The 24,060-nt window shown below is 53.6% G+C and overlaps 2 protein-coding genes and 1 long non-coding RNA gene across 5 annotated transcripts; 2 read left to right on the top strand and 1 right to left on the bottom strand.

The window, feature by feature from the left end:
• Positions 1 to 1,237: 1,237 nt before the first annotated feature.
• On the top strand, positions 1,238 to 5,764 carry ODF1 (outer dense fiber of sperm tails 1). Its single transcript, XM_062570450.1, has 2 exons — positions 1,238 to 1,656; positions 3,248 to 5,764. The coding sequence occupies exons 1-2, from the start codon at positions 1,367 to 1,369 to the stop codon at positions 3,558 to 3,560; spliced, it is 603 nt and encodes a 200-aa protein (XP_062426434.1). The 5' UTR covers positions 1,238 to 1,366; the 3' UTR covers positions 3,561 to 5,764.
• A 7,538-nt stretch (positions 5,765 to 13,302) lies between these two features.
• On the top strand, positions 13,303 to 18,364 carry LOC134137459 (uncharacterized). Its single transcript, XR_009957705.1, has 3 exons — positions 13,303 to 14,444; positions 14,833 to 15,035; positions 17,755 to 18,364. It is a non-coding gene; the product is annotated as an uncharacterized LOC134137459 (long non-coding RNA).
• KLF10 (KLF transcription factor 10) lies at positions 16,677 to 22,420 on the bottom strand. 3 transcript variants are annotated; one of them, XM_062570447.1, is made up of 4 exons: positions 22,298 to 22,420; positions 20,158 to 20,397; positions 19,155 to 20,055; positions 16,677 to 18,220 (listed from the first exon to the last, which is right to left on the bottom strand). In XM_062570447.1, exons 1-4 carry the CDS (start codon positions 22,400 to 22,402, stop codon positions 17,964 to 17,966), a joined length of 1,503 nt encoding a protein of 500 aa, XP_062426431.1. In that variant the 5' UTR covers positions 22,403 to 22,420; the 3' UTR covers positions 16,677 to 17,963. The 3 variants fall into 3 exon arrangements, with proteins under 3 accessions (XP_062426431.1, XP_062426432.1, XP_062426433.1); XM_062570448.1 differs by lacking the exon at positions 22,298 to 22,420 and adding an exon at positions 20,970 to 21,186; XM_062570449.1 differs by lacking the exon at positions 22,298 to 22,420 and adding an exon at positions 21,005 to 21,186.
• Between the last annotated feature and the right edge of the window lie 1,640 nt (positions 22,421 to 24,060).

The raw sequence follows: 24,060 nt of genomic DNA, 5'->3' as shown, positions 1-24,060 counted from the left end.
TCCAGATAGGCAGGCTGGATCGCCCCACGCCGTTGCCTCGCTCTCGGCTGCTGACACCGGAGCGGCCCCGGGGAGGTGCTGGTGCCAGTTACCAGGCGCTTGGTTTCATGGCTGCGGTGCAGTTCACTGGAAGCGCTCTGACCGCAGCCGGTGCAGGCAGGATTGACCGCGGGAAGCCAGGGCCGGGGGCGCGCGGGAGCACTGCGCCCGGCTGTGCCCCGCCACGGCCCCACGGCCGGCCCCACTCCTGGCACTTTGCAGTTTTAGACCCGAGACCTTTCTGCATAAACGCTGCTCACGATCACTTTAAAATACAGGTGTCCTTCGGGGAGGGGGGCGAATCCGCACATGCTGCCAGCATTGCTGAGACCAAACGCCGCACAGCAAAAACCACCACAGCAACCTGACGGGAAATCCATGGCTTCGCAAGTCCTCGAGGCATGAGCTGACGACTCACGCACACCTCTTCTGGAGATCACCGAGCAAGCAGGCGTTAGCCAGCGCACACGAGATCGAGATCGGAAAGGGTAAAACTGTCAGCTCAGGTAAGTGCTGCTAGCCGTGCTCTGAGCGCGTGCGGTGCATAAGCTGCGTCCTCCTCCTCGCAGAATAACGCCAGCGTGCAAAACGCTTCTGCTCTCTTCTCCTGACTGAAATCGTCGTGTCACCTGCTCCTGCCCAAACATCACAGCTTTCTGCCATGCCCTCAGAGCTGCAAAGTAACATCTGTAAGGCTCCGCAAGGGGAGACGAAAACCTGGGCCCGCTTTTATTACCTTGTTTGTTTAATATGGTGCGAGAATAGGGACAAAAGTATCACCGAAGGCGCGCGTTCTCCAAAGCGCCTGAAGTGCGGCTATCCACTGGAGCTATCAAGGGAAGCCTCCGCTGCTGCTCGTTTCCAGCGTCCCCCACGCAAAGCAGCGAGGCCTTTGCGCAGCGAGGGGTCGGCGAGAAAGCGCCGAGGGCAGCGGCCGGTTTCGAAGCCGCGTTTCGAAAGCGGTCCGGGAACCGGGAGCAAAACCTCGGCCGGGGGAGGGGCTTCCCCCCCGAAGCAGGACGCGGCAGGGGCAGGCGGGGAGCGGCGCGGCGCGGCCGCGGCGGCCGCGGGGCCGCGGGCGCGCGCGGGGCTCGGCGCCCCGGGGCGGGGCGGGCGGGCGGGCGGGCGGGGGGAGGGTGCCCGCACATTGTGACGCGCATTGTGACGCGCGCGTGACCTCACAAAGCGCCCGCGGGCCGCCAGCAGCGCCCGCGCCTGCCGCCGCCGCGCGCGCCGCGCCGCAGCGCTCCCGGCAAAATTTTTTCCCGCGGACAAGTGCACGCCGGCCCGGTTGTACTTGTACACTAATATGGTTTAAAGCGCTACCATGTCTCTGTGCAGTCGCTTTTTGGAAGACGCCAAGCGGGACCTGAGGAGGGCGGACCGGGAGATCAAGCGGCAGCTGCGGGTGCTGGACCTGCGCCTCCAGCTGCACCGGCTCTGCGACGAGCTCCCGCCGCGCTGCCCGTGCAGCTGCCGCCTGCACCCGCTCTGCTGCTGCGGCCCGCACCTCTGCCCCCGCTGCCTCTGCGAGCCCCTCTGCCGGGCGTCGTGCCTCGCCGCCTGGGAGAGGAAGCTCCTCCAGGCGCAGCTCGACATGGAGCGCGAGCTGGCCAGGTAAAAGGGCCGCGCGCAGGCCGCCGGCGGGGATTCGCCTCCGCTTAAGCGGGACTGAGGGAGTATCGGGTCCGTGTAAAGCAAGAACACATTATCATCTCCCTCGCTATCCCGGAGGGGCCGGTATGGGGCGGCGCGCCACAGCAGCGTACCCGGCGTGGACGTCCGTGTTTCCCCAAATACTGAGTAGGAGGGATGAGTTTCAGCTTTCCTAAATTTCCATTTTGGCCACTGCGATGACGATGTTATTTTGTCAGTAGAGTTGCAGATTGACTTTAGCGTAGATAAAAATAAAATACAGCCCAACAGGAAGGGGCTGGTTAAATGGTAAAGCCTTCCCATTAGAGTTAAGACACAAGCAGATGTTCAGGGAGCAGAAGGGGTGAGAGATCTTTTGGCAGTCGGATGCTGGTGGAAGCCTGTTACTGCACCTGCTCTGTTTTGATTCCCTACCCAAAACTCAACCCAACCTCACTTCTGTTTGAGTTCTGTTTTGTCGTGCCTGGAGATGAGACCAGGAGCTTGTCAATGAAAAGCGAGACATTTTTGTTACCCGTGGAGCGGCACATATCAGCCTTAGGCTGCTGTGTGTGTTATCTAGTGGGTGCACAGAAGTTAGAGGAAAAAAACTGATCCCAGGTTAATTTTACACCAACTTCAGCAAAAACAAAGGTTACTGTGAGGTTACTTTAAACTCATCTGCCGGCTGCAGCTCATGCAGGGCTGCGGGACAGCTCGCAGCTCAGTGCCCCACGTATCAGCACTGGACAAGCTCAGCATCCAGCTGCAGAGCTGCACGCCCAAATCTCGGCCGGGTGCACGGGAACTCTGTCTGCCCCGCGGCTGGAGGGCAGACTGGCGTAAACCTTAGTAACGAACCACTCTGGGATTTCTCACCTTGGTGGTCATGCCTGTTTTCCCATTTGTTACCCCATTTCCTCTTCCTTCACCCACATTTTCTTTTTAATTTGTTGCCTCGTGTCCAGGTTAGCCTATTATAATTGAGGTTGCCTTTCTATTATATATTTTACAAATGGTTTGAAAAACAGCCATTCTTCTGGTTGAACAGAGTTGCTGTTTGATTGTATTAGAAACCATTTTGATCAGTAAGCTCCAGCCAGATCAGTAAGCCTCCAGCCCAGCTTTGCATGAGCATTTTTGTACTTTTTTTGCCAGGTGTATCTGTTATCCACTGATCACTTTAAACAAATCGGATAACTGGAAAATATAACTTATTGTAGCTATCCATTGAAAATTTAGGACAGGGCATAACATGGACACACCTGGTTTAGTGGACGTGTTAACCTGTTAAAGAGAAGAAGTGGCTTCTGTATATTCAGATGAAATAACTTTTCATCTTCACAGTTGGCCCATGCCAAGAGTGCACAGCAAAATGCTCCTTATCGCTGAGGCATGCAAAGAAGCATCATGTGTTCATTTTGACAGTGCAGACAGTTCCACCAGTGCGGTGCATCCGTGTGCGTGTGAAGACAGACCCAACAGTTTCCTATTTACTTCTCTTGTCCTCAAGGGTAACCATCCATCACTCTATTAGTTGAACTGAAAGATTGTCTCCTTGTTTTTATTTCAGTACACGAAGAAGACTTAATAAGATGTTGAACTCCGCCCATGATCATAAGCTTTTAGCTTTGATGGATGTGAAGGGTTTTGAGCCTGATGAAGTTACTGTGAAGGTGAAAGATGGAAAGGTTAAAGTGTTAGCTGAGCACGAGGAGGAATATAGCACCGTAAGAGGGAAGGAGTATAACTACAAAAATATCAGAAAGGAAATCAACTTGCCTCCTGGAGTGGACGAAGATGAGGTGATGTACTCTGTAGGATCTAACAGTGTCGTGAAGATTGAAACGCCGCGTAAGTGCTACCCATGTCTCATGAGTCTCTGAGCGAAGGCAGGGAGCAGCAAGCAGCCGCAGCCAGATAGCACGTGGGCACAGCGTGGGTCAGTCCACCACGGCTCCCACGGGGTCCGGGTCTGAGCGCTGAGCACGCACCAGCAGCGCCTCTGGCCTCTCCCAAAACGAAAGAGAGCATTCCAAAAAGATGTGTGAGAGTCTCATTTCAAAGGGTTTTGGTGATCAAATTGGGGGGGGGGGGCAGCCAGAAAACAGGAAGATAGGAACAACTTTGGGAATACTTGGTCACTTGCTAGATAAAAGACACTGCTGTAGGTGGCACAAATCAGCCCAGGTATTGCACTTGCTTATGGATTTTAAAAGCTGAAAGAAGCCATTATGATCGGTCACATTTCTATAATAATGACTCTTCCCTCAATTGCACCGCTTCCTTTTGAGCTGGAGGGTGTTTTCTAGGAAGAAAATCTTGATAATAAAGACTTCAAGGAGAGGAAACTCCTTCCTAGGCAACACCCTTGAGTTAGCTGTGCCAGTGGTGAATTACTCGTGCTCTTTGGAACATGTGCCTTCATTTCTTTTCTAAATGCGTCTGGGTCCACCTGCATCTCATCTTGTTCCTCCCTGGGAAAAGTCGTCTCTAGTAGAAATCTCTTCCCCTACAGTGGTGACCCAGTCACTTCTTAACCTTCCTGGAGAGAAGAAAAAACAGTAGGGCCATCTCCATTTCCTCATTGGAAAGCCAGTTTTCCCAGTCTTTAATTATTTCTTGCAGCTCTTCTTTGAACTTGTTTGCAGTTCCCAACACCCCATGTGAATTCCAGAAATAAGCAGCATTTTTTGGTAGTGATCCCACAAACGCTGTGGCACAGACGAACTGCCACCCTGGCACAGCTCAGGCTCTCCTGGATAGGCATATTTCAGTCTCCAGCACCTAGGAAAGGTGAATAATAAGCCAGTCAAGTTCCATCCCTAGATTACATAGGTACCAAAAGCCTGTTTCGTTCGTTCGCATACGTGTTTACCATTATTGTGTACAGGATGCGCTTCGGTATTCTCCTGCCTGTCGCTATCCTGCGCACGTTAGTCCCCAACAGAAAGCTAGGGCTTGTCAACGCTGTTTCTCATCAGAGAGGAGGAAAAGCCTCTGAGCACTGAAAATGAGCCCCTGGGGAGCCTGCTGAGTTGTGGTGTGGGCATCGCAGGGCCAGTTTTCTCTCAGCAGCAGGGCTCCTGGGTCAGGCTTTCCCCTTCGTCGTGAACGAGACAGTGCGACCAGCTAAGCCGCAGGACCACCAAAGCCACGCGTTAGGTAGCTGGCCAGGAAGGCAGGAGCTGAGTTGCCACCCAGCCTGTGGCGAGTGCTCTGCCGCCTTTCTCTGACTGACAAACCTGAATCCGGAGAGGTTACCAGCAGTTTTTCCAACTACTATTTTTTGTTCCTGTGAGGTTTCCCTGTGCAGCCTGTGGAGAAGGGTTTCTCTAAATGAGCGTAGCCTTAGATATGGAAATGCTCAACGCGGTGTGTACTATCCGCAGTGCCACAGCCAGCATCCCCCCAGCTAACTGGATTTTTTCCCAGTGTTGTGCAGTCACAGCAAAGGAAAACGGTCAAGATCCCCGTCGGGGACCCAGCCGCGCCACCCAGAAGCGAGAGAGTCTGACCTGCGCGGCCCCGTCCTTCCTCCTCGCCTGTAGCACGGCGCGCTCGTGGCGAGGAGAGAGGTGCTTTCCGGTTCCCTCGGGCGGGCACGTGCGCGCTCCCGGGGCTTCCCTGCCCCGTGCCCAGCTCCCTAGCTTGCCACCTCCCTTTTCCATGGAGTGGAGAGGCCCGCAAGGCTGTCGCAGCACCTGGAGACCTCAGCTGCCTTCGGCTGCTGTAGAAGGGTGCAAGCCTACGGCTGCTGCCTTCCTCTGCCCTTTGGGGGGCCTTTCCCCCGTTAGCAGGATCACGGAGGAGAGGAGCGGATAGAGATGTTACAGAGCTGTCTCTCCCTTACAAATATTGGAAAGCAGTAAGTGAAAAAATGAGCGGTGCCGTTTGTTCACCCCATTTGCTCCTTAGGAAAGTTGCGCTGCTGAGAAGGACCGCGAAGCACGGAGCGTTTCTTGAGAAGGCATCTGGGGATATCGCAAAGCATTTACCAGCAGATGAGGGGATGACTAAAAGCATTTCCTATCAGAGCGTAGGGCAGAATCAATAGCTCAGAATTAATAAAACGTTTTTCGTGTTGAAAGAGGGAGGGAATTGTCTGTGTCGTTTCTTCAAGGAAACGTTAACGCAAAACTTCAGCCAGCCGCTGCAGCACCGCCGAAGAGATCTTCGGCGTGACCCAGCGCGCCGGTTTGCTGACAGGCGCGCGGCCGCCGCCGTAGCCCTCCCTCGCTCGGCCTGCATCGGGGCCACGGGCGGGGTGACACGCAGGGACGGGCGTCCTGGGTGACTCGGCTTAATGCCCGTTTCGGCACTCGCTCCTACAGAAAGCAGGGCTGTGTTTCCGCTGCAGCCCCTTCCCCAGGGGTTGTGCCAGGAGAAAGCAGCGTTCGCTTTCACTCCGGAAAGGCACGCAGCAGGGAAACGCACCCGATCGCTGTGTTTCCAAGCTGCGTGACCAAGCTGCCTCCCCAAAGAGCAGCAACTGGTTCAGGCGCCATTCGCCGCGGGCCGCGGGGCGGGAGAGCGGCAGCCCCTTCCCGGTGCTCGCCGCTGGCAGGGGAACGCGCTGCGCCGGCTCGCACTGGGGCAGGAGCGGACCCTGAGTAACTCACCGGGCAGCGGGAGCGGGCGGGCAGCCTGCGGCGCTGCTCCGCAACCGCGCCGCGCGCGGGGAGTCCAGGCAAAACCCCCTCCGGGCCGAGGCACCTGCCCTCTAGCCGTGACTCGAGACTTGCAGAACGTATAGCATCCTGCGGGGATCACAGGGCAGCTGTGACTGCTCTTATCCTTCCTGCTCAACCTTTTAACACGTACTATTCACGCTCTGTTCCTAAATTAGGCTCCTAAAAGCACATTTAAACTTCCAAACAGCATGACTTGCTTTACAGCTATGTTTTTATCCCTGAAGTTCAAGACTGGAAGGCACGGGCAGACCATCTGCCCTAATCTTCTCTCATGTTATCTTGCACCACAAGTAAACTGGTCAAAGCGTAACTTCCGGAAAGGGATCTAGTCTTGATTTGAAGACCGTAGGAGACAAACTCCACCACTTTTATTTGTGTTTTGTTCCAATGGCTTAATACCTTGTGATTAAAAGCCGTGCCTTGTTACTAACCCAGTATTGTCTGGCATCATCAATTCATTTTTTTCTCTGCCGGAGGAAAAAGAAAAATCCGTAGGAGCTGACTCTGTAGCAGCATAGCAGTAGCTGTGAACATCTATATTGTAATTAAGTCACGTTTCAGTCTTGAAATTCTAAAGTTTCTCAGTGCAAGACCTGCTTTCCAGCTCCTCGATATTTTTAGGTCCTTCTTGCGCCCTTTCACAAGTTTTCAACACCCTTGTCAAAGGTGGGCACTAGCACCACACGCAGCACTGCCGCATCCCGTTCATCCGCGCCGGGCACGGAGGCAGCTCCTCGCGCTAGCACGCAGTGCTCTCTCTCTCACATATATCCCTCTCTTCCACAGTCCTTCCGAGGTGGAGAGACCTGCCCGTCTGCCCGGCGCTGCGGGACGCGAGGGGCTTTGCCGGGCGGCCGCTCCGCCCCGCAGCCGGCCTCTGGCTGGAGGGGCTGCCCGTTTCGGGGCCGCAGCCGGCGGGCACGGCCCGCGCCTCTCCTTCCCGCCCCGCTGACCCGGACGGGGCGCGCAGCGCAGCGTCAGAAGGGAAGCACGCTGCGGTCACTGCAACAGGACGAACGTGCCTCTTCCTTACAGAAACGAGCCACGTCTTTTGCCATTGATTAGGACTCCCACCGTTTACATCCGAATGTGACTTGAAGGCTGTGAGACATGTTAAGGGACATCGTGAAGAAAACTCCTAATTCATTTTATATCCTGTGAAACGCCAGGCCAGGCTGGTAGAGCACCACTAAGACCTTTTCTGTAGTAGAAACAGATCACTCTACCCACATGCTATACATTGGGATATACCCAAAAGCGCCCTTGAAATCTGTCCACTACAAATACTGCTTAGATGAAACTTTACTGAAAGAAAGCACCTTTGGAAAATACTGCTAACACTGCAAGACCTGCTCACATTGCCATCTCCCTGAAAGAAATTACTTTGCCACTAGGTGGCAGACGGGTTTATTTATTTATTTATCGCTGTAAACATCTTCTAAAAGCAAAAACAATAAAGGCGCTATTACTCGCAAAGCAATGGGGCCGGTGTGCCCCGAGGCTTGCACATCTGCCCGCAGCGCCGGGACGGCGCGGGGGAGAGCGGGCATTGGCGTGACTGCGGCGTGCGGGGGCCGTCCGGACGCCGTTAAGTTCCTACGCCGCAACGCCTTGAACTCTGCTCCTGCGACTCCGTTTCCCTTGAGCAGACTCCCCGGGGAAGACTTGGCTCGTTGCCTTCAGCAGTCTGCCTGTGTCAGGACTCGTAGCCCCGAGAGGGACTCCCAGGCGTTGATTTTATTGCGTTCCTCAGCATATTGATGCACAGTTGTATTTTGTGGGCTCATTTTGACCATCCTCGCAGAAGCAAATACCCTCCTGGAATTCCCTGGCACGAGGAAGACGCCTGGGACGACGATTTGGCTTTCTAGTCAGAAACGTCACTGCATTCTTGAACTCTAGCCTTATCGGAGCATTTATAAATAAACACGGCAGTAGGAATTTGCAATGGGAGGTCATCTGAGGATGCTAGCTCCAGACCTCTCTTCAGTCATGTGTTTCAGGGAGTTTTCCTACAGCCAGGCGGTGCTCTGCAGGGTTATGTAATGCAGAAACCTTATTTCTCTCCCAGCTATTGCAAATTTGGGGAGAGTGGGAAGGTGTGAAGAGATGCCAGCTTTCCTCTCCCAGCTCGCTGGTGCGCTGCTCTCCCAGCGAGCGCTGCCACGGCCCTGGGAAGGCATCTCGTGCTTTCCAGAAGAGCTGCGCCAGACCCGGAGGGTTATTTTTGCAAATAAGCAAACACCCAGGAGAGTTATTCCAAGCTGCCATGGCCAACACCACCCTTCACCCCCTGGTTTCTTCTCCACTGAGCACTGGCAGGTAGAGGCTTTTGGATTTACTCCAACCAAATGGGGGGACTGTGCAGGTTGCCCCGGCATCCCCCAGCACTGACAGCTCTTTACTCCTGTGCTCCTTCAGCACCCCGACACAGCAGCTGCCTTTGATTGTTTCCCCTATGGGACAAAGATGCGAGAAACTTAATCTGCTCATTTTATTTGTGCCTAAAGTCAAAGTAACCGTTGTCCCTGTTAACGCTTTTGGCACCTTAATCTCTCAGACATAAACTTTCAAGGCGTGTTTTCCATCATCTCCCATGGAGAAAGCATTAATAGTTTAGAAGAGAGAGCCGGAGCTCACAATTTCGAGTGTATTTCTACACCAAAGACTTCTTGGACTTGTTGTCATCCTGGACTCTGCACTTGTCACACCATTAATAATCTTACGTTAGATTTAGATTAGGAGTAAAGTGATCCCTCCGGTGCTCTCGCTGCGGCTGCCCCGAGGTTGCCCCGAGCGCGGGACACGGGCCCTCGTTCGCCGCTGCTTCAACTCGCGACTTCCCTCTCTGGTCACTCGTCAGTGACTGTTCCCAGCGGCGCGGTCGCAGCCCCGGTTCCCGCGGGCTGCCGCCTGCCCCGTGCGCTTGGGACACCGCGAGGGAAGCGTTTCCCCTTGCTTCTCCCAGGACAGGGCGCCCAAGCCCCGCTTTCGCTGCGGCTCAAATCACGGTCACGCGAGCTGACTCAGAAAACCTCGCCTGGCTCCGAGCTTGCCAGCTCCAGAACAGGTATCACCTGCTATTTTTAGGTGTTGTGAAATTATGAAAACCATAGAATTGTTCTTCTCCGTTTGCCTGTTCCAACATGAATTTTAAGAAAAGAGGGTCTCCAGGCTCCTTGGTTCCTCGCGCTGTCTTTGAAGGCCTGCAAGCAAAAAATAATCCTGCAGTTAACACTGTAAACCATGGGTCAAATGACAGGGAGGGACGCGGGCGGGCAGGCAGCCCCGGGGAGGCCGGGCTGGGTCCGAGCCCGGGCACCCGCGCTGCCCGCGCATCCCCGCGGCGCTGCCGCCGCTTCCCACGTGCGCCGGCGGCTACGGGCCCGGAGCTCCCCGCCGCGCGCGCCTCCCCGGGGACGCGCTCCGGACGACGCGGGGATGAGGATACGCCTGGCCTCGGCACACCGACTCGGAAATAAAGCTGGTCTCGGACCAGAACTCCCGGGGAAAAGCGAAGCGCACGTTTGAGGACATTTGGGGCCTCCTGTTGGGAGATGCTGCGTCCCCAGCCCGCCCGAGGACCGTGTTCAGTACCTGTCTCCGCACGGTGTGGTGCAGAGGGCACCCTTCACAAAATGTATTATTTAATCTACGGGGAAAAAAATGAGCAAAACATTAAACGAGTAAAGACTAGCAGTTTCAAACAACTTTGGGAAGCATCAGAGTGCTGGGAAGATTTAAACCAAAAACATAAAAATTGCACGCAAGGGGGAGAGCTCACTTGGGAGAAATGTAAATAGATGCAAATAGATGTAAAAGAAATGTAAATAGAGCATGCAAAGAGATCCCAGCCAGACTGCACAAATAACTTACCCCCCAAACGTCCAAGCACGGGCTTTGGAGTACCCCGCAAACAAGCCTGGGCTGCGCCTGACGTGCCTTGCTGCTTCAGCGGCCGCTCCCGACGAGCGCGTTGCGAGGCCGCGCAGCTTCAGGCAGCCCCGCGGGTCCAGCGGGCCCCGGCCGCCTCCTGCGCCCCAGCAGCGCGCGAGCCACGCGGCGCCGCAGCGGACACCACGGGCAGCAGCCGGGCGCGCGCGCTCGTCTCCGCCGCCCCGCGTCTCCCCGTTAGCGCAGAAATCTCTCCATTATTATTATTCTCCTTTGACCACTGCAGAAGGAAGGTAACTAAATCTGTCCGAAGAGGCTCTCGCCCTTGCCCAGCGTCAGCGTAAATCTGCCTGACATTATTTGCGCTACTTTTCTCCTGGGTATACAGGTTTAACTGGATTTCAAGCATTATCAAGGAGGCTCAGAAGGTAAAGGCTAGATATTTTTGCTCTTGCTGACTGAAACACTTTTTATTCAAGCTCCTTGACTGTGATTATAGAAACACTTCTTGCTCCTTGAAAACAGCGTTAAATTCACTAGTGTTCACAAAACCGTACAAAATAATTTACTGCACATCACTGAACGTCTTTAAGAGGCCCAAAACAGCACTAGGATTTTTATAGCAATTGCTCATATAGCCTTTAGCACCTACTTTACCTGTTCTTTTGCTCCTGCATTATATTTATGAAAAACACATAAATGCTGGCGAAGATGTGCCCAGAATCTCCTAAAAGAGCTAAAGTCAGCTAGCACGGACTTTCACTTTAGCTACAGCGAGACATTTGAGGTACATGAAGAGCTGGGGACCCAAGACGCATCATTATAAATCCACCTCCGCTGACCAAAGTAAAGCCAGATACTTTTGGCCACAGAAGCCTTGAACCGCTTTACATCCCGCTCGGGTAGATTGCGGCAGGCGGCACGCAGAGGACTGCGGAGAAGGGGCAGCTCAGCCCGTCGGCACGTTCGTGCTTGGATTTTAAATCAGACACGATTCGCCGAAACAGAGGTGGCCACCGCCGGTGTCACTGATCCCAAAGGATCCAGCTGCAGAAAAACTGAAGAATAAAAGGAGGCTGCATAGACTCGTGCTTCCCGCCAGCCGCAGCAGCGAACGTCACGGCAATTCAGGCTTGAAACTCCAAGATAGTCGGACTTTCCAATTTTTCTACTAGCAAAGTAATAGTGAAAGAGTTTCGTGTGAGCTAATATAGCTAGTGCAGACAGACGGACGCAAGGGGACTGGTGGATTGGCACCTTTTTTTTTTTTTTTTTTTGCTAAAGTTCTTTGGAGGTTTAAAAATCATATTGGCAAATGGATTTTTTTTACTTTATCCCCTGACATTCCCTCTGATCAAACAACTTATTTTTCTCTTCCCTGTTTTTCCGCTTGTTCGCTCTGGGGCGGGCCCTGCGCAGAACATCCATCTCCCGTGAGAGGGGCTGCAGGGGCAGCGTCTGGGCCACCCGTCGGCGGAGTGGGGGCACCCGAATCCCGGGGGGCACCCAGCCCCCTGAGAGCCTCCGCGCAAACCCCTGCGCGCGCGTGCGCGCCAAGGCCCCGTGCTCCGCAGTGCCTCGCTCCCAGCTGATCCCCTGGGCGCCCTTGGAAACCCCAGGTGGTGGGTAAGGGCCAGGACCAGGCGCCCGGATCCTTGGCTCCACGAACCGGGGCGACCTTCTCCCCGAAACGCCGGGGCCACGGCCGAGTTCAGCATTCAGCCCTTCGTTTTCCAATCAACGTATTCAGACTCAGAAAAGTTTTAAAAAGGAGCGGTAGAACTTCTCAGAGCAGCTGCAGGGACTGAAAGAGAAAACTCCCAGATTTCTCAGCAAAGCAGTGTTTTCTTGGCTCTCCCCTGAGCTACCTCGAGCACTGCCATTAGCACAGGAACCACTCCGAATTTAATCAGATCAGTCCAGACTGCTGAGAATTGCGATTTGCCTTTCTAATGCCAAAAGAAAAATTAATACAAGCAGACTTCCTCCAATTTTTTTTTTTTTTTTGAATTGCAAAATAGAGCATCACGTGGCGAATTTAATGGCAGGAGGGAGGGAGGGGGGCTGTCGCTGATCCAAACCCCACGCTCGGGGTTACAGGAGGAGCTCTGAGCTTGCGGCAAGGCCCTTCCTCAGCAAGACGTGACAAACAAGGTTTCGCCTCGGGAGCCGCCGCGCCACGGCCGAGCCGAGCGCGGGCTCTGGTCGCCCCGCGGGGCAGCCGGCGGTCCCCACCGGTGCACCCGAGCACGGTCTCCCTTCGCCCTGAGTCAAAAGCAGCGGAGTGCTGAAAGCCGCGTCGGCAAAGGCAGAGTTACAAGGCCCTAGAAGACACCTCACGCGTCTTACTCCGTCGTGCAAAATAGTTGTCCCTTCAGGCGTCTCCTAGCCGGGAGCTGGGTAAGCGCTTGTTCTGAATGAAACGTCAGGGCGAAACCAAAACTATTCTGGATTTTCTGGATTTTTTTTTTTTAACAAAAAGGAGCTGCTGTATGTTTTCCTCTGAAATACAAGCCGGCTCAGGCAGCGCCGACTCTGCTGTGCGGGTAGTGTCGGCATGCAAAGCTCCTCCGGTGAGGAGGTCTGCCCCCCGCCAGGAAGGCTGCAAGACCAAACCCACTGATACTTCTGCAGAGCTTCAAACGATGACAGCGGTGCAAACTATTGAAACAGCCTCACAGCAACATTTCTGTGTTTTTTTTTTTTTTTTGGGGGGGGGGGGAATTATGCATTAACTGTACAGCAGCTCTTCCCTCCTTCCCGGGAGTTTCTCCTTCCAGGGCCTGGGAATACACAGTCCCGCAGAAGACATTAGCTTCACATCCCAGATCTAGCTGCATCTAGAATACATTTCCTTTCTTTCTTCTGCACTTTATAAATAGTCTAGTCTTCCTGCAGCTTTTTTTTCCTGGCCTGGTGACTCATCATAGACTCATCGGATTTGTTGCTTCACTTAAATAGGGAATTGAAAAGTCTCTTGCATAAATGGAAAAGAGCCCCACCAGCTGCAGAGCCACAGCTAGCTGCTTAGGAGGTTTTCCTATGGAAAGACTTAAAATACTTCCTGCTCTCCCGTGGCTGTAAGACTGTGGTTAAAATGAATCTGTGCAGGACGCATGCAGCACTAGCTAGGCCAGCGTGGGTCCTTTCCACTCACCCCACCCGCTCCGAGTGCTTAAGGACAGCAGCAGCTTAATTTTCCTTCTTCGTCCGGCGACGACTATTTCTGATTTGTCTGTTGGCCTGGGAATCAGCCAGGGATGCCAAGTTTCCCCGTCGTTTGGCTAAGGTGGCTTCCCGGTGAAACTGGACAGAGGTGATGGATCCCTCTTCAGAGGGACGCGACGCACGTCGGCACGTCGGCGCCGGGGGCCAAGCGGGGCCGAGCGGAGCCGAGCAGGGCCAAACGGAGCTGAGCGGAGCTGAGCAGGGCTGAGCGGGGCCGAGCGGGGCCAAGCGGAACCGAGCAGGGCCAAACGGAGCCGAGCGGGGCCGAGCGGGGCCGAGCGGAGCCGAGCAGGGCCAAACGGAGCCGAGCGGGGCCGAGCGGGGCCGAGCAGGGCCAAACGGAGCCGAGCGGGGCCGAGCGGGGCCGAGCGGAGCCGAGCAGGGCCAAACGGAGCCGAGCGGGGCCGAGCGGGGCCGAGCGGAGCCGAGCAGGGCCAAACGGAGCCGAGCGGGGCCGAGCAGGGCTGAGCGGGGCCGAGCAGGGCTGAGCGGAGCCGAGCGGGGCCGAGCGGGGCCGAGCAGGGCCAAACGGAGCTGAGCGGGGCCGAGCAGGGCCGAGCGGGGCGTCCAAACTGCACTGTCCTGATGGAGATTCGGAGCTACTTAACGCATTTTGCGTTCCCGTGACGTGGCGCACATCACAGCGCAGCAGGCGCGTCGGCAGCTTCGGCCCGCGCGCTCTCCCGGACACGGGGCTGGAGAAGCGCTTCGGCCTCGTCTGCTTGCTGCTTGCGGGTCGGATTTCCTCCCAGCGAAGGCAGCACGCGTCGCCGACCGAAAGACCCCCGGAAAAGGCAGCGCGCGAGCGCGGGACGAAGCGCTCCGTCACCCCGCCAGGCCCGCGCCGTGGGTCCATTCGGCGAGCCCGTGATGCAGGACCCACCTCCGGACCCGTTCTGCCCTGCGGCTTTCCTGGGGGCTTGCAAGCGTTTCCCTGGCTGGGTAAAATCAGAGGTGTGTTTTTGTTTTAAAGGGAAGAATAAGGGAAACATAATTCCTAGCAGAAATCTGGAGATATTTCAAAACAATTTTTTAGCCACTCACCACCACCACCAAGGTTTCCTACCATGCAACAAAATCTGACTGCATGAAAAATTCAGCAGTAAAAAGGTGGCTAATAATACTGTCCTGGCTTTCATTTTGCAGATTACACTTGAATTAAACACTTGAGTAACTGGTTTAATTTCCAGTGTTTGCTGCTATGGTTAAGCTTTAAAAAAACTGTATGCAAGCTAGATTCACAGTTACGATTCTGTCCTCAGATGGAACTAATCAAAGGTGTATTTCCTCACGGTTAAATTCTGCATTTAAAGTGGTAAATTTTACTCTGTTCTGTTCACAGAAATGCCTTGGATTCTGTAAGCCTTTTTCTGGTGAATAATTCCACCTCTGCACGCAGTGCAGAGATCTGCCATCAAATATTTCACTGTGCTCAGTGGGTGTTTAATTACCATCAATTCACTGACTTTAATAGACCGACATTACCTGAAGACTTGACCTGACACCTTTACCTGAGACAGAAGACGTGCCTGTTTCGGGAGCAAGGTAACACACCAGCTGTCTGCTGAGCGCTTGGTCCAGTATGTTGTTTGGGTACATGGACAATCCAAGGGGTAGAAATGAGTGTCTACATACTGGGGTAAATTAATTGCTTTGCATATATTAGTCCTCATGAAGGGCCATCTGTGTTGCTAGCTCTTCCTGTCTGTCATTACAGATTTTGGAAAGGGTTTGAGGGTTTTGGTGCTGTTCAGGCCTTCCTCCTGCTGTTGCTAATGCTCCAGCTCCACTACTAGCAGTAGAAACACACCAGGGCGCAGAGGCAGCTTACATGACATCTGCAATGTTTAAGCACAAGTTTTGGGACCTAAGTCGTACCAGCAAGTTTGTGTTTGTGACGATTGTCTCACCTCCGCTGGAAGCAGCGAAGTCAAGAAGTCTTTGCAACGCTGCCTTGATAGAGTTGAGGCTGACAGGATGCTGCTCTTCGTCTCGTTGATCTGAGCTGCGGCTGTCTTGTACAAAGCAACTGTGCCCACACAAGCGAGGGTGGGCCCTGCTGAGCGTTACTGCCCACGAACTGGCTGTGCATCAGGATTTCCCACCTTTCATTTCTTCGTGTATCAGTCTTGACAACTGAGCAGTTCAATTCCTCGTTCATGCCTGCACTTGACTGGGATCCAGAAACAGGCTTTTTTCTGCCAGCCTCCTCAAAAGGTGGCTAATCTGTAGGTGCTTCCAAAGCCTGCCCCGCACACTCCTCCAGAGCCAGCTGCCACACGGGAAGTGCCAGCAGCTGCTTTTTCTGTGGAGGACACAGGCAGCAGAGACGGTCATGGTGCAGAAATTCCCTTTTTTCACCATTTAGCCAACAACACAGTCTAGAGCACTTGCTTGGGAAGTCAGAGACGTAAGTTCAGTTCCCTTCTGAACCTGAGGAGGTACAAAACCCACAGTGCGCTCTGCCTGTGGGTCTACTGCAGGCAGGATGAAGATGGGGGGAGGAGGGATATGGCACTTTCTTTGTGCCATCCTTATGAGGTGCCACTGTACAGAACTAAACTCAAGGCTCATTGTACCAGAAAACAAGCTGAAGGAGGGACCTGGCTTTGTAGCTAGATGGTTAGCACCATACATGGGAAGGGCTTCAGACCCTACTTCCAGGGCTGTTAAAACGCTTTATCTGATAACTGTGAAATAAAAAAACAGGAAGTGTTTGTAGCAAGACAGCTGACCAGGATCACACACATGGAGAAGTGTCTCTTGCATTAGGCTACGATGTTGCATCCCCTCTTGGAATAAGAAGCAAGTGCAATGACTTGAGCTCCTCCTTACACATGGCACTGCATCAAGCAGAGGTAAGGAGTGCCCCGGGCCAAACAGGGAACAATAGTGAGTCAACAGCCACGCAATCAGGAAACATGGGAACCCCCGCAGGCAGGGGAGAGAGTCACATCCGGACATGGAAAAGCCCACATAAACACTAAGCAATTAGCCACTGCATAAAGTCAGAGGCAGCAGAAGGCAGAGAAACTGTGAACCTACCTCCTGTACTGAAAAGGTTAAAAAAGCACCACTTCCCTGCTCTGTTTCCTGAGGGAATTATATACAAGCTACCTTTAGGACACAGCTCTAGGAGAGGATCTTCAATGTTCTGTTACAAAGAAAAGGGAAGAGAAGCCCATATTAAAGAAAACTTTTTATTGTAAACAAAGTATAAAGTACAACATAAGAAATGTGCAAGTCTCTTAAGTAGTCACAAAAGCGTGTATCTAATACACTATTTTCAAACTGTTCACTTTCTGATATGTGTCCTCAATATAATATGATAAAATAGAAATAGTGAAAGTTGATGCATTATTTACCGCAAAATCTAGTTTTAATTCAGGGCTGGTGTCCTTACTGCCTCATTTTACTTTTCAAATCACTTTACTTTCTAATTTAATACAATACAGAATACATCCATATTCCATCTCTAGTATTAAACCATCAACCACCAAGAATTAACACCATCAAGAAGTGTAAGATTCTTGTTTTTCTTTCTTAATCAACCCAAGTAGTTTACTGTTACATTTTTTTTAATTAAAAAGTGCACTGTATCTGTTTATGAAAAATGCAGTGATACAGAATTTTGAGGTTTAAAGCAATCCATAAGCAACACAAAAGCAGAAGCATCACATGATGCCTAAGTATAACCAATTGTAATAATCACAAAGCTTTCCAAAGAAGCTGGGAAAATATTACAACAAAGCTAATGAGGATTCAGAAACTTTCTCTACCCTCCATCTGTCCATATGGCAGCCCTTAACCCCCATTCAAAACCCCCTTTGGACAGCAGGATAAAGCTGGTATACTTGATATGTTAAACACCCTACACAGGAGGTCTAAATGCCCAGGAGTTTAGCACCAAATCATGCCTCATGACTGGATCTGAGAATGCAGGGGGAGGGATGGAGGGAGGGAGGTGGAAATCCTACCAAGAAAAGGTGACAAAAGTAGGAAAACTGATTTAGATTATCTTATACAGGTGTATCCTGGACTTTTAAGCGTGCACCTGTACATTGCTGTTTTTCTAATCTGCATTCAACTGAAGATCCACAACTGAAATTTAAAATTTGAGTTGGTCTCAAGTATCAGCAGCAAATGCTCAATAACCTTTATACTGACCAATCTATAGTATATATGAATAATTCGCAAAATTCAAAACTTGCACAGTGTGCTGTTCTGCTCTAGAACCTTCACTTTTTCTCTCTCTCCTTTCCAGTGCAAAAGACACTTCCTCTTCCACAGTCAGCCACTGGTTCTTTCAGCAACACTTTTTGTGACCAAGCACAGACTGCCTTTGCCTCTCTGCTGCAGTGCCATCAGCAGCTGGCACTGGAGAATCACAGACCTGGAGCAAAAGCCTATTTTTTAACTGGCATATTCCAGTGACAACAGTTAATACCACCATCGTCAGGGTAAGTTCTTTCACTATGCAGTTGCAGATGGAGGCGGTACAGCAATATCATTTAGCTTGCTCACTTCCATTTGCCAGTTCGGTAACTTCTTAGCTGATAAGTGGCGACGTGCATGCTTCGTTAAGTGGTCGCTCCTCATGAACCGCCGCTCACACATGGGGCAGGCAAACTTCTTCTCACCGGTGTGTGTTCGGCGATGACGAGACAGTTCATCAGAACGTGCAAATCTTCTGTCACAGCCTTTCCAGCTACAACTAAAGGGCTTCTCTCCTAAGAGGGGAGAGATGAAAAAAAGTGTCATGAGTACTGAGCAACAATACTATTGCCTTGAATTTTGATTTTTTGTAAGAAGTTTTATTATGACAGTTGAGCCAAAGATCTACACAAATGTTATTTTTACAGATATATATAGTGAAGCAGATACAAATAAATAGATATGCAATGTGGAAAAACTGTGTTTATATACTTAGATATAAACCTGAAGACTCACCATCAAAGCTAGGTAGTGCAAAGGGTTAAGCATCCTTTGGAAAACAAAAAACTTAAGACATTCTTTATGTCTCAAAACAACTAAAATTTCACCCTGAGCTGTACGTGTGTGGTAGATTATGATGACTTAGCATTACCAAAATGACCTCCTGAAATCAACCTGTAATAACACTAGTCCCATTTTTATGTAACAGAGCTCTGATAGTGCACTCTAAGCCAATGTGAAAGCATACACGACTCCTTTTGCTACTGTGTTTAAGAGTTTAAGTTTGTCTGCTTGGAGAAATTACTCTAAAGTAACCAACATAGGAATAGTTTGGAGTGGATATTTACATTCTTTCATAAGATAATCTCTTTCCTCTGAAATTTTATCCACTTCTGACAAAGGCAGTCTTGTGGAGATGTCTGATAAGCTACTATGGAAAAGCATGCACATTTGCACAAGCCCTTGCTTCCAACACTTTTAAGGCAGACTACTGAACACTTTCTGAAGCATAAGAATGTCCAGCATAAATAAACTGCTGAATCAACTTCCCCTCTGGGAGACTTCCTGTCAAAGATGAGGTGGCATTACAATGCGCGCTAGCAGAAGCATTTCACTGCTGCTTCATGATTTGTTCCATGAAGAAATCCTGTAATGACTAGAATCTTAACAAGCAGTGTATAAGCCACAGCTTTCTACACAAATCATTAACCTCCAGCAATAGTGACCAACCTGTGTGTGTTCTGACGTGAGCCTTCAGATGGGAGCTCTTGAAGTAGGTTTTCCCACATCCTGGGTAGTTGCAAATGTGACTTCTTATTCTTGAAGAATCAATCGGATGAGTGACTTTTGCTGCAGAAGGTACGAAGCCAGGAGCAGGGGCAATAGGAGAGAGTCTTGTGCCACTGGGACTAATAATTGGAGCCTTTGTGTTCTGCACAACTGGCTGGGGCACAACAAACATAACCGCACCTTTGGGAACTGGAGTACCCATGAACACCATGGGCTGGCAGAGAGCTGGCTGCTGGCTTGGCGTCGGGTTGGGCACTACTGCTGTCACAACAGAGTTGTTTGTAGGCACGGGGACCATCTGGCAAATTACTGGCACAGGGGGCACTCCACTTCCTTGGACAGGGCATGGCGGTGCCACCACTGCTGACTGCTGTGCTGATCCCGAAACAGACTCGGCTCTACTGATTGCAGGCTTTGTCAAGGGCAGAGGACTGACGGCTGGTTCTGCAGTTTTTCCTTCTACAGTGGGTAATTTACTACCTTCATGACTCCCTCTGTTAGGGGATGCAGCTGAACGAACCAAATGCTCGGCTTCATTGTTTGTTTTATCACTTGCTTCCCTTGAAACACTGTCCTGGTACTTCAGCACACTAGCTGTTCTCACTGGACAGGTTTTGCGGTTACAAAGCTGAGCATCAGCAGTATGGCGAATGACACTTGTTGCTTGAGCTTTCAAAGGTCTCGGTGCTGGAGACCTCTCAGACTCTTTATGAGGGGCAACAAGAGCAGGCTTTGTAGTCTCAGCAGACGATTTGCATTGCACTGTAGATGGCGCTGGTGCCAGCGGATAAATTGTTTGAGACATCTCAAAATCAGAAGGGCTGTAGGGTGGAGTCAGGCACTAAGCAAGGGAAAGGGGGAAAGTTGGGGGGATATTGTTATCAACATATTTTCACACTGATTCTTAAAGCATGCACACACACACACAGGATTAAAAACTTACAAATGCTGGTATAGTATTGAAGTCTGCTGCTCCAGGAAGTAAAGTCTCATCGCTCTCTTCTGACGTATCAGATGCTGGAGTTATAGGTCTCATTTCTGCATATTTTTTTAAGTCTGATTTCCAATTGCAACTCATAGATATAAGGGCCTCTACAGCCTCATAATCACTTTTTTCAGGGGCATTGTTCCAGAAATACCTGGTATCTCTCTGTTTCTCAGTCATCACCTCCATTTCTTTCTCCTGTTTGTATTAGAAGAAAAAGAACAAGAAAAAAAAAAAAAAAAAAACTTTGAGCTTCACCCCAGGTTTCCATATTTCACTGTCATCTGAAGGCATCATGAAAGAAACCCACCACAACCTGTGCAAGACACACATGCTTGGTAAGGTTTGGTATTTCTGCATTTTCCTGTCCCCTTTCTTCATTATATAATATTTTTATGAAGTTGGCGGGAAATATGGTCATCTGGTAAAGATTACAAAGTTTCTTCAGACAAAAAGAACCACCGTCATGCTTAAGCAGTTTTAAGTTATTCTGTATTGCAAGTGTGGAGTGTCTGAAAGTTCTTCCTCAAAAATCTTCAAGAAAAACCTAATGACTTCTTCCCCCCTTCTCCCCTCTTCCATTTTGCTTAAAACACAGCCCTCAATATTGTGCTTATTTTGACATATGAAAAAGGGACCATACTGAGACTGAGGCACGTATCTTCAAAAGCTAACAGCCTCCGAAAAAAACTTCCAGAAAACACTCAAAGCTCGCACACACTGACGCACAGGGAAAACCACCAACATGGAGGGCTGAAGCACGCACGTACGTTCGCCATCTGGGTGACCTCCTCGTGGCACTAACCAAACAGAAAGCCTCCTGTTAAAGCTGCACAGCTTTTGATTTCAAAGGAACGGGGCGCCCCGCCGCTGGCGACGTCTCCCCCGGCCTGGCGAGAGCGGGCGGAAAAGCCGCGTTTCTGGAAGTTCTGTCTAAGCCGCTCCGGTGGAGCCACGGTTAAGCCGCATCTCCGCGCTGGCGCTTAATCATCCTCTGAGTAATTTGGGAGGGAGGCAGGGAGGGAGGCCGGACCCGGCTCTCGTTACCAGCCGCCGCGTTCCCGCTCTCGGCTCCCCCGCGCGCGCGCGCGGACGCGGCGGCAGCGCCCGCCAGGCGCGGGGGGGGGGGGGGGCGCGAGGGGGGGGGGGGGGAGCGGGCGGCCGCTGGCGGTTGGGCGCGCGCCACGCTCACCTCGGCGCACCCCGCCGCCCGTCCAAGCCGCCCGCCTCCGCGCCGCCCCCGCTCGCTCCCATTGGCTCCCGAGGCCGGGCCGCGCCGGCGCCCATTGGCTGGCGCCGGGCGAGGCGCGGCCGGGGCGGGGGCATGTGAACAAAGCGTGATCAACGGCTGCTCGGCAAGCGCGGGGAAACGTGAGCGGGGCAGCGCCGCGCCGCGACCTTTCACCCACTTCGTGGCGCGCGCGCGCGCCCGCCCCCGCCCGGAGGGAGGCGGCGGCAGGAAGGGAGCCCGCCGGCGGCAGCGGGGCACGGCCGCCAGCCGCGCTGCCCCCGCCGCACCCACGCGGGCGGCGGGCCGGGCGGGGGAGCCGCCGCGCCTCGCCGCGCCTCGCAGCCCCCACCCCCGCCGGCGGGGCCGCAGGGGCGGCGGGCTCAGCCGGCGCTGGGCGGAGGGCTGCGCCCAGCCCGGCTCGGCTCGGCCCCTGCCCGCCAGCCGAGCCGGCCCGCCGCCGCCCCCGCCCGCGGGGCCCCGCGGCTCCCCCTGCCCGCGCCTCGCAGCCGCCGCCGCTTCTCACATGCCCCCCACCCCGAGCCGGCAGGGCGGCCGCGACGCTCCCCGCTGCAGCCGCCCGGCTCAGCGCGCCCAGCCGCGCCCGCTCCCACGGCGCCCGTCCCGCCCGGCCGCGCCGACGGGCTCCCCGCGGCTGCCCTCCCCGCCGCGGCTGCCCTCGCCCGCTGCCCCCGGCGGCCGGCCCCCGGCAGCTCTCCCCTCGCGGGCTCCCGCTTTCCCGGAGCTCGCTCCGCAGCTCTCCCCGCCGCAGCCCGCCCCGCGGGTGCCGCGCACCCCCGAGCGCGCCTCGCACCTCCCGCCCCGCGGATGCCCCCTGCTCCCGCCGGGGCGGGGGCGGCGGACGCTCACCGCGAGCCGGAGCCGGAGCGGCGGGTGCCGAGGCGACGCGGGCCGCGGCGCGGGCGCTCTCCGGCCGCTGCCTTTATTTTTCCCTTTTTGTTCGCAGCTCCCCATTCAGGTGGCGGCTCCGCCAGCCCCGCGCGGGGGGCGGGGCGCCCGCCGCCCGCCGCCAATCGCCTGCAAAGGTGTGTGCGGCGCCGGCCAATGGGCGCGCGGCGCCCGCGCGTGATCGGCGGCTGCCCAGCGGCGTGGCCGGTGTGTCAGCGCGGCGTGTGCGCGGCGCGGGCCGGGCCGGTCCCCGCCGCCGCCATCCCCGGCGCCGCCGCCGGCTGAGTCAGTGTCGCCTTCCCCTCCCCGCATCCGGGTGGGCGCGGCGGGGGGCGGCCCGGCGCTTCCTGACACACGAGATCACGGGGGGGGGGGGGGGGAGGACGGAGCAGCAGCCGCCTCGGCCCGGCCCGGCCCGGCCCGGCCCGGCCCGCTGCAGCCCTCGGAGGGCTGGAGCCCGTGGGTGCCCTCCTGCCGGGTGCGGAGTTTGGGCAGGGCGATGCTTTCTCCTCTGAGGGACTTGGCGGCATAAGCGGAAAAGGCGGCGCTGGCGGCGGCGTCTGAAGGGCAGGACGCGAGGCCAGGCCGTGCCTCGGCCGTTGGTGCCGTTTCTCCTGCTCCGGCAGCGCTGCTCGTGCTTCCCCGCGGTCCGGCTCCACTTTTCTGTTCATTCAGCTTCACTTCAGAGCTCTCCCTTCCTCCCGCTAGGCAGCTCTATCCCCAGTCACTCAGCACGTTTCGTCGGTGTTACTCTTCCGCTAAAAAACGTTTTCTTCTCTCTCCCTCATCACCGGTGTCATGGTCTAGCACATTTTTTTTTCTGCTTCGCTCTCCTTCCCCTTGTTGGCAGGTCCCCATGGACACAAGGGGACTGACAGTGGGTTATGTCCTCCTGTAACTCGCTTGGAAGCCTCCCAAAATGCTTTCATCTGTCTGAAAGTGAAAAATACTGCAGGAGTGGCAGGCAGACAGTTCCTTCAGCCTGAAGGAAGAATGAGGATACAGCTATTGCAAAAATTACAGAGTTAAAAACTAGTTTAAAACAATTCTCAGTCGCCTAAAAATCTATTTATTGGCAGAAGAGTGGTAATTTTAGTCTCCAAGGAAGACACATTTCTCAGGTATTGCTTTGAGTCTACGTTTTCCACGAGTGCGTTGTACAGACGCTGTTCACATGCGTGTCTGGTGGGTCGCTCTGCTACCGAGTCCTTCCGTGCCTCGGAAGTGACAGCAGGATCCTTCTCCCCTCAGCGCCACTGCTCAGTTCTAGCAGCTTCTGCTGATGTAGTATCTGAGAAAAGTGTCACCGCCTGACAGTGGGAAATCTGTGTCTGCCGTCTTCAGTTTGTATTATGCAACCTGAAGTTGCACAGAGCATCTGCTTGCCTTTCGGCTACATTCGTTGAGCTCCCCTGCCATGCTTGCAGGGAAACTGGTTGGCTTGGCTGCCTTACCCAGAGGGAATTCCCAAAAAAAAGAGAAATTCAAGATGATCCAAAGCCTTTTCACCAATGGTAGGAAACAGTTGTTTACAAATGATTTTGTGCCACACCTCTAGTTATCTTTTAGCAGGAGAAAGTGTGCTTGCTATTATCATCAGGTGTAGTGTTTTCCCCTCAGGAAATTCTTCCCGGGGGAAGAATTCTTGTTGAAAGTGGATGCTCGACTCCTGCAATGTACTCTGCCTTGCCTAAAGGCTTTACCATCACATGAGGCATGTCTGG

Source organism: Rhea pennata, chromosome 2 (genome assembly GCF_028389875.1).
Source record: "Rhea pennata isolate bPtePen1 chromosome 2, bPtePen1.pri, whole genome shotgun sequence".
In the NCBI taxonomy this organism is placed as follows: Eukaryota; Metazoa; Chordata; class Aves; order Rheiformes; family Rheidae; genus Rhea; species Rhea pennata.
This window is presented reverse-complemented; position numbering and strand designations above follow the sequence as displayed.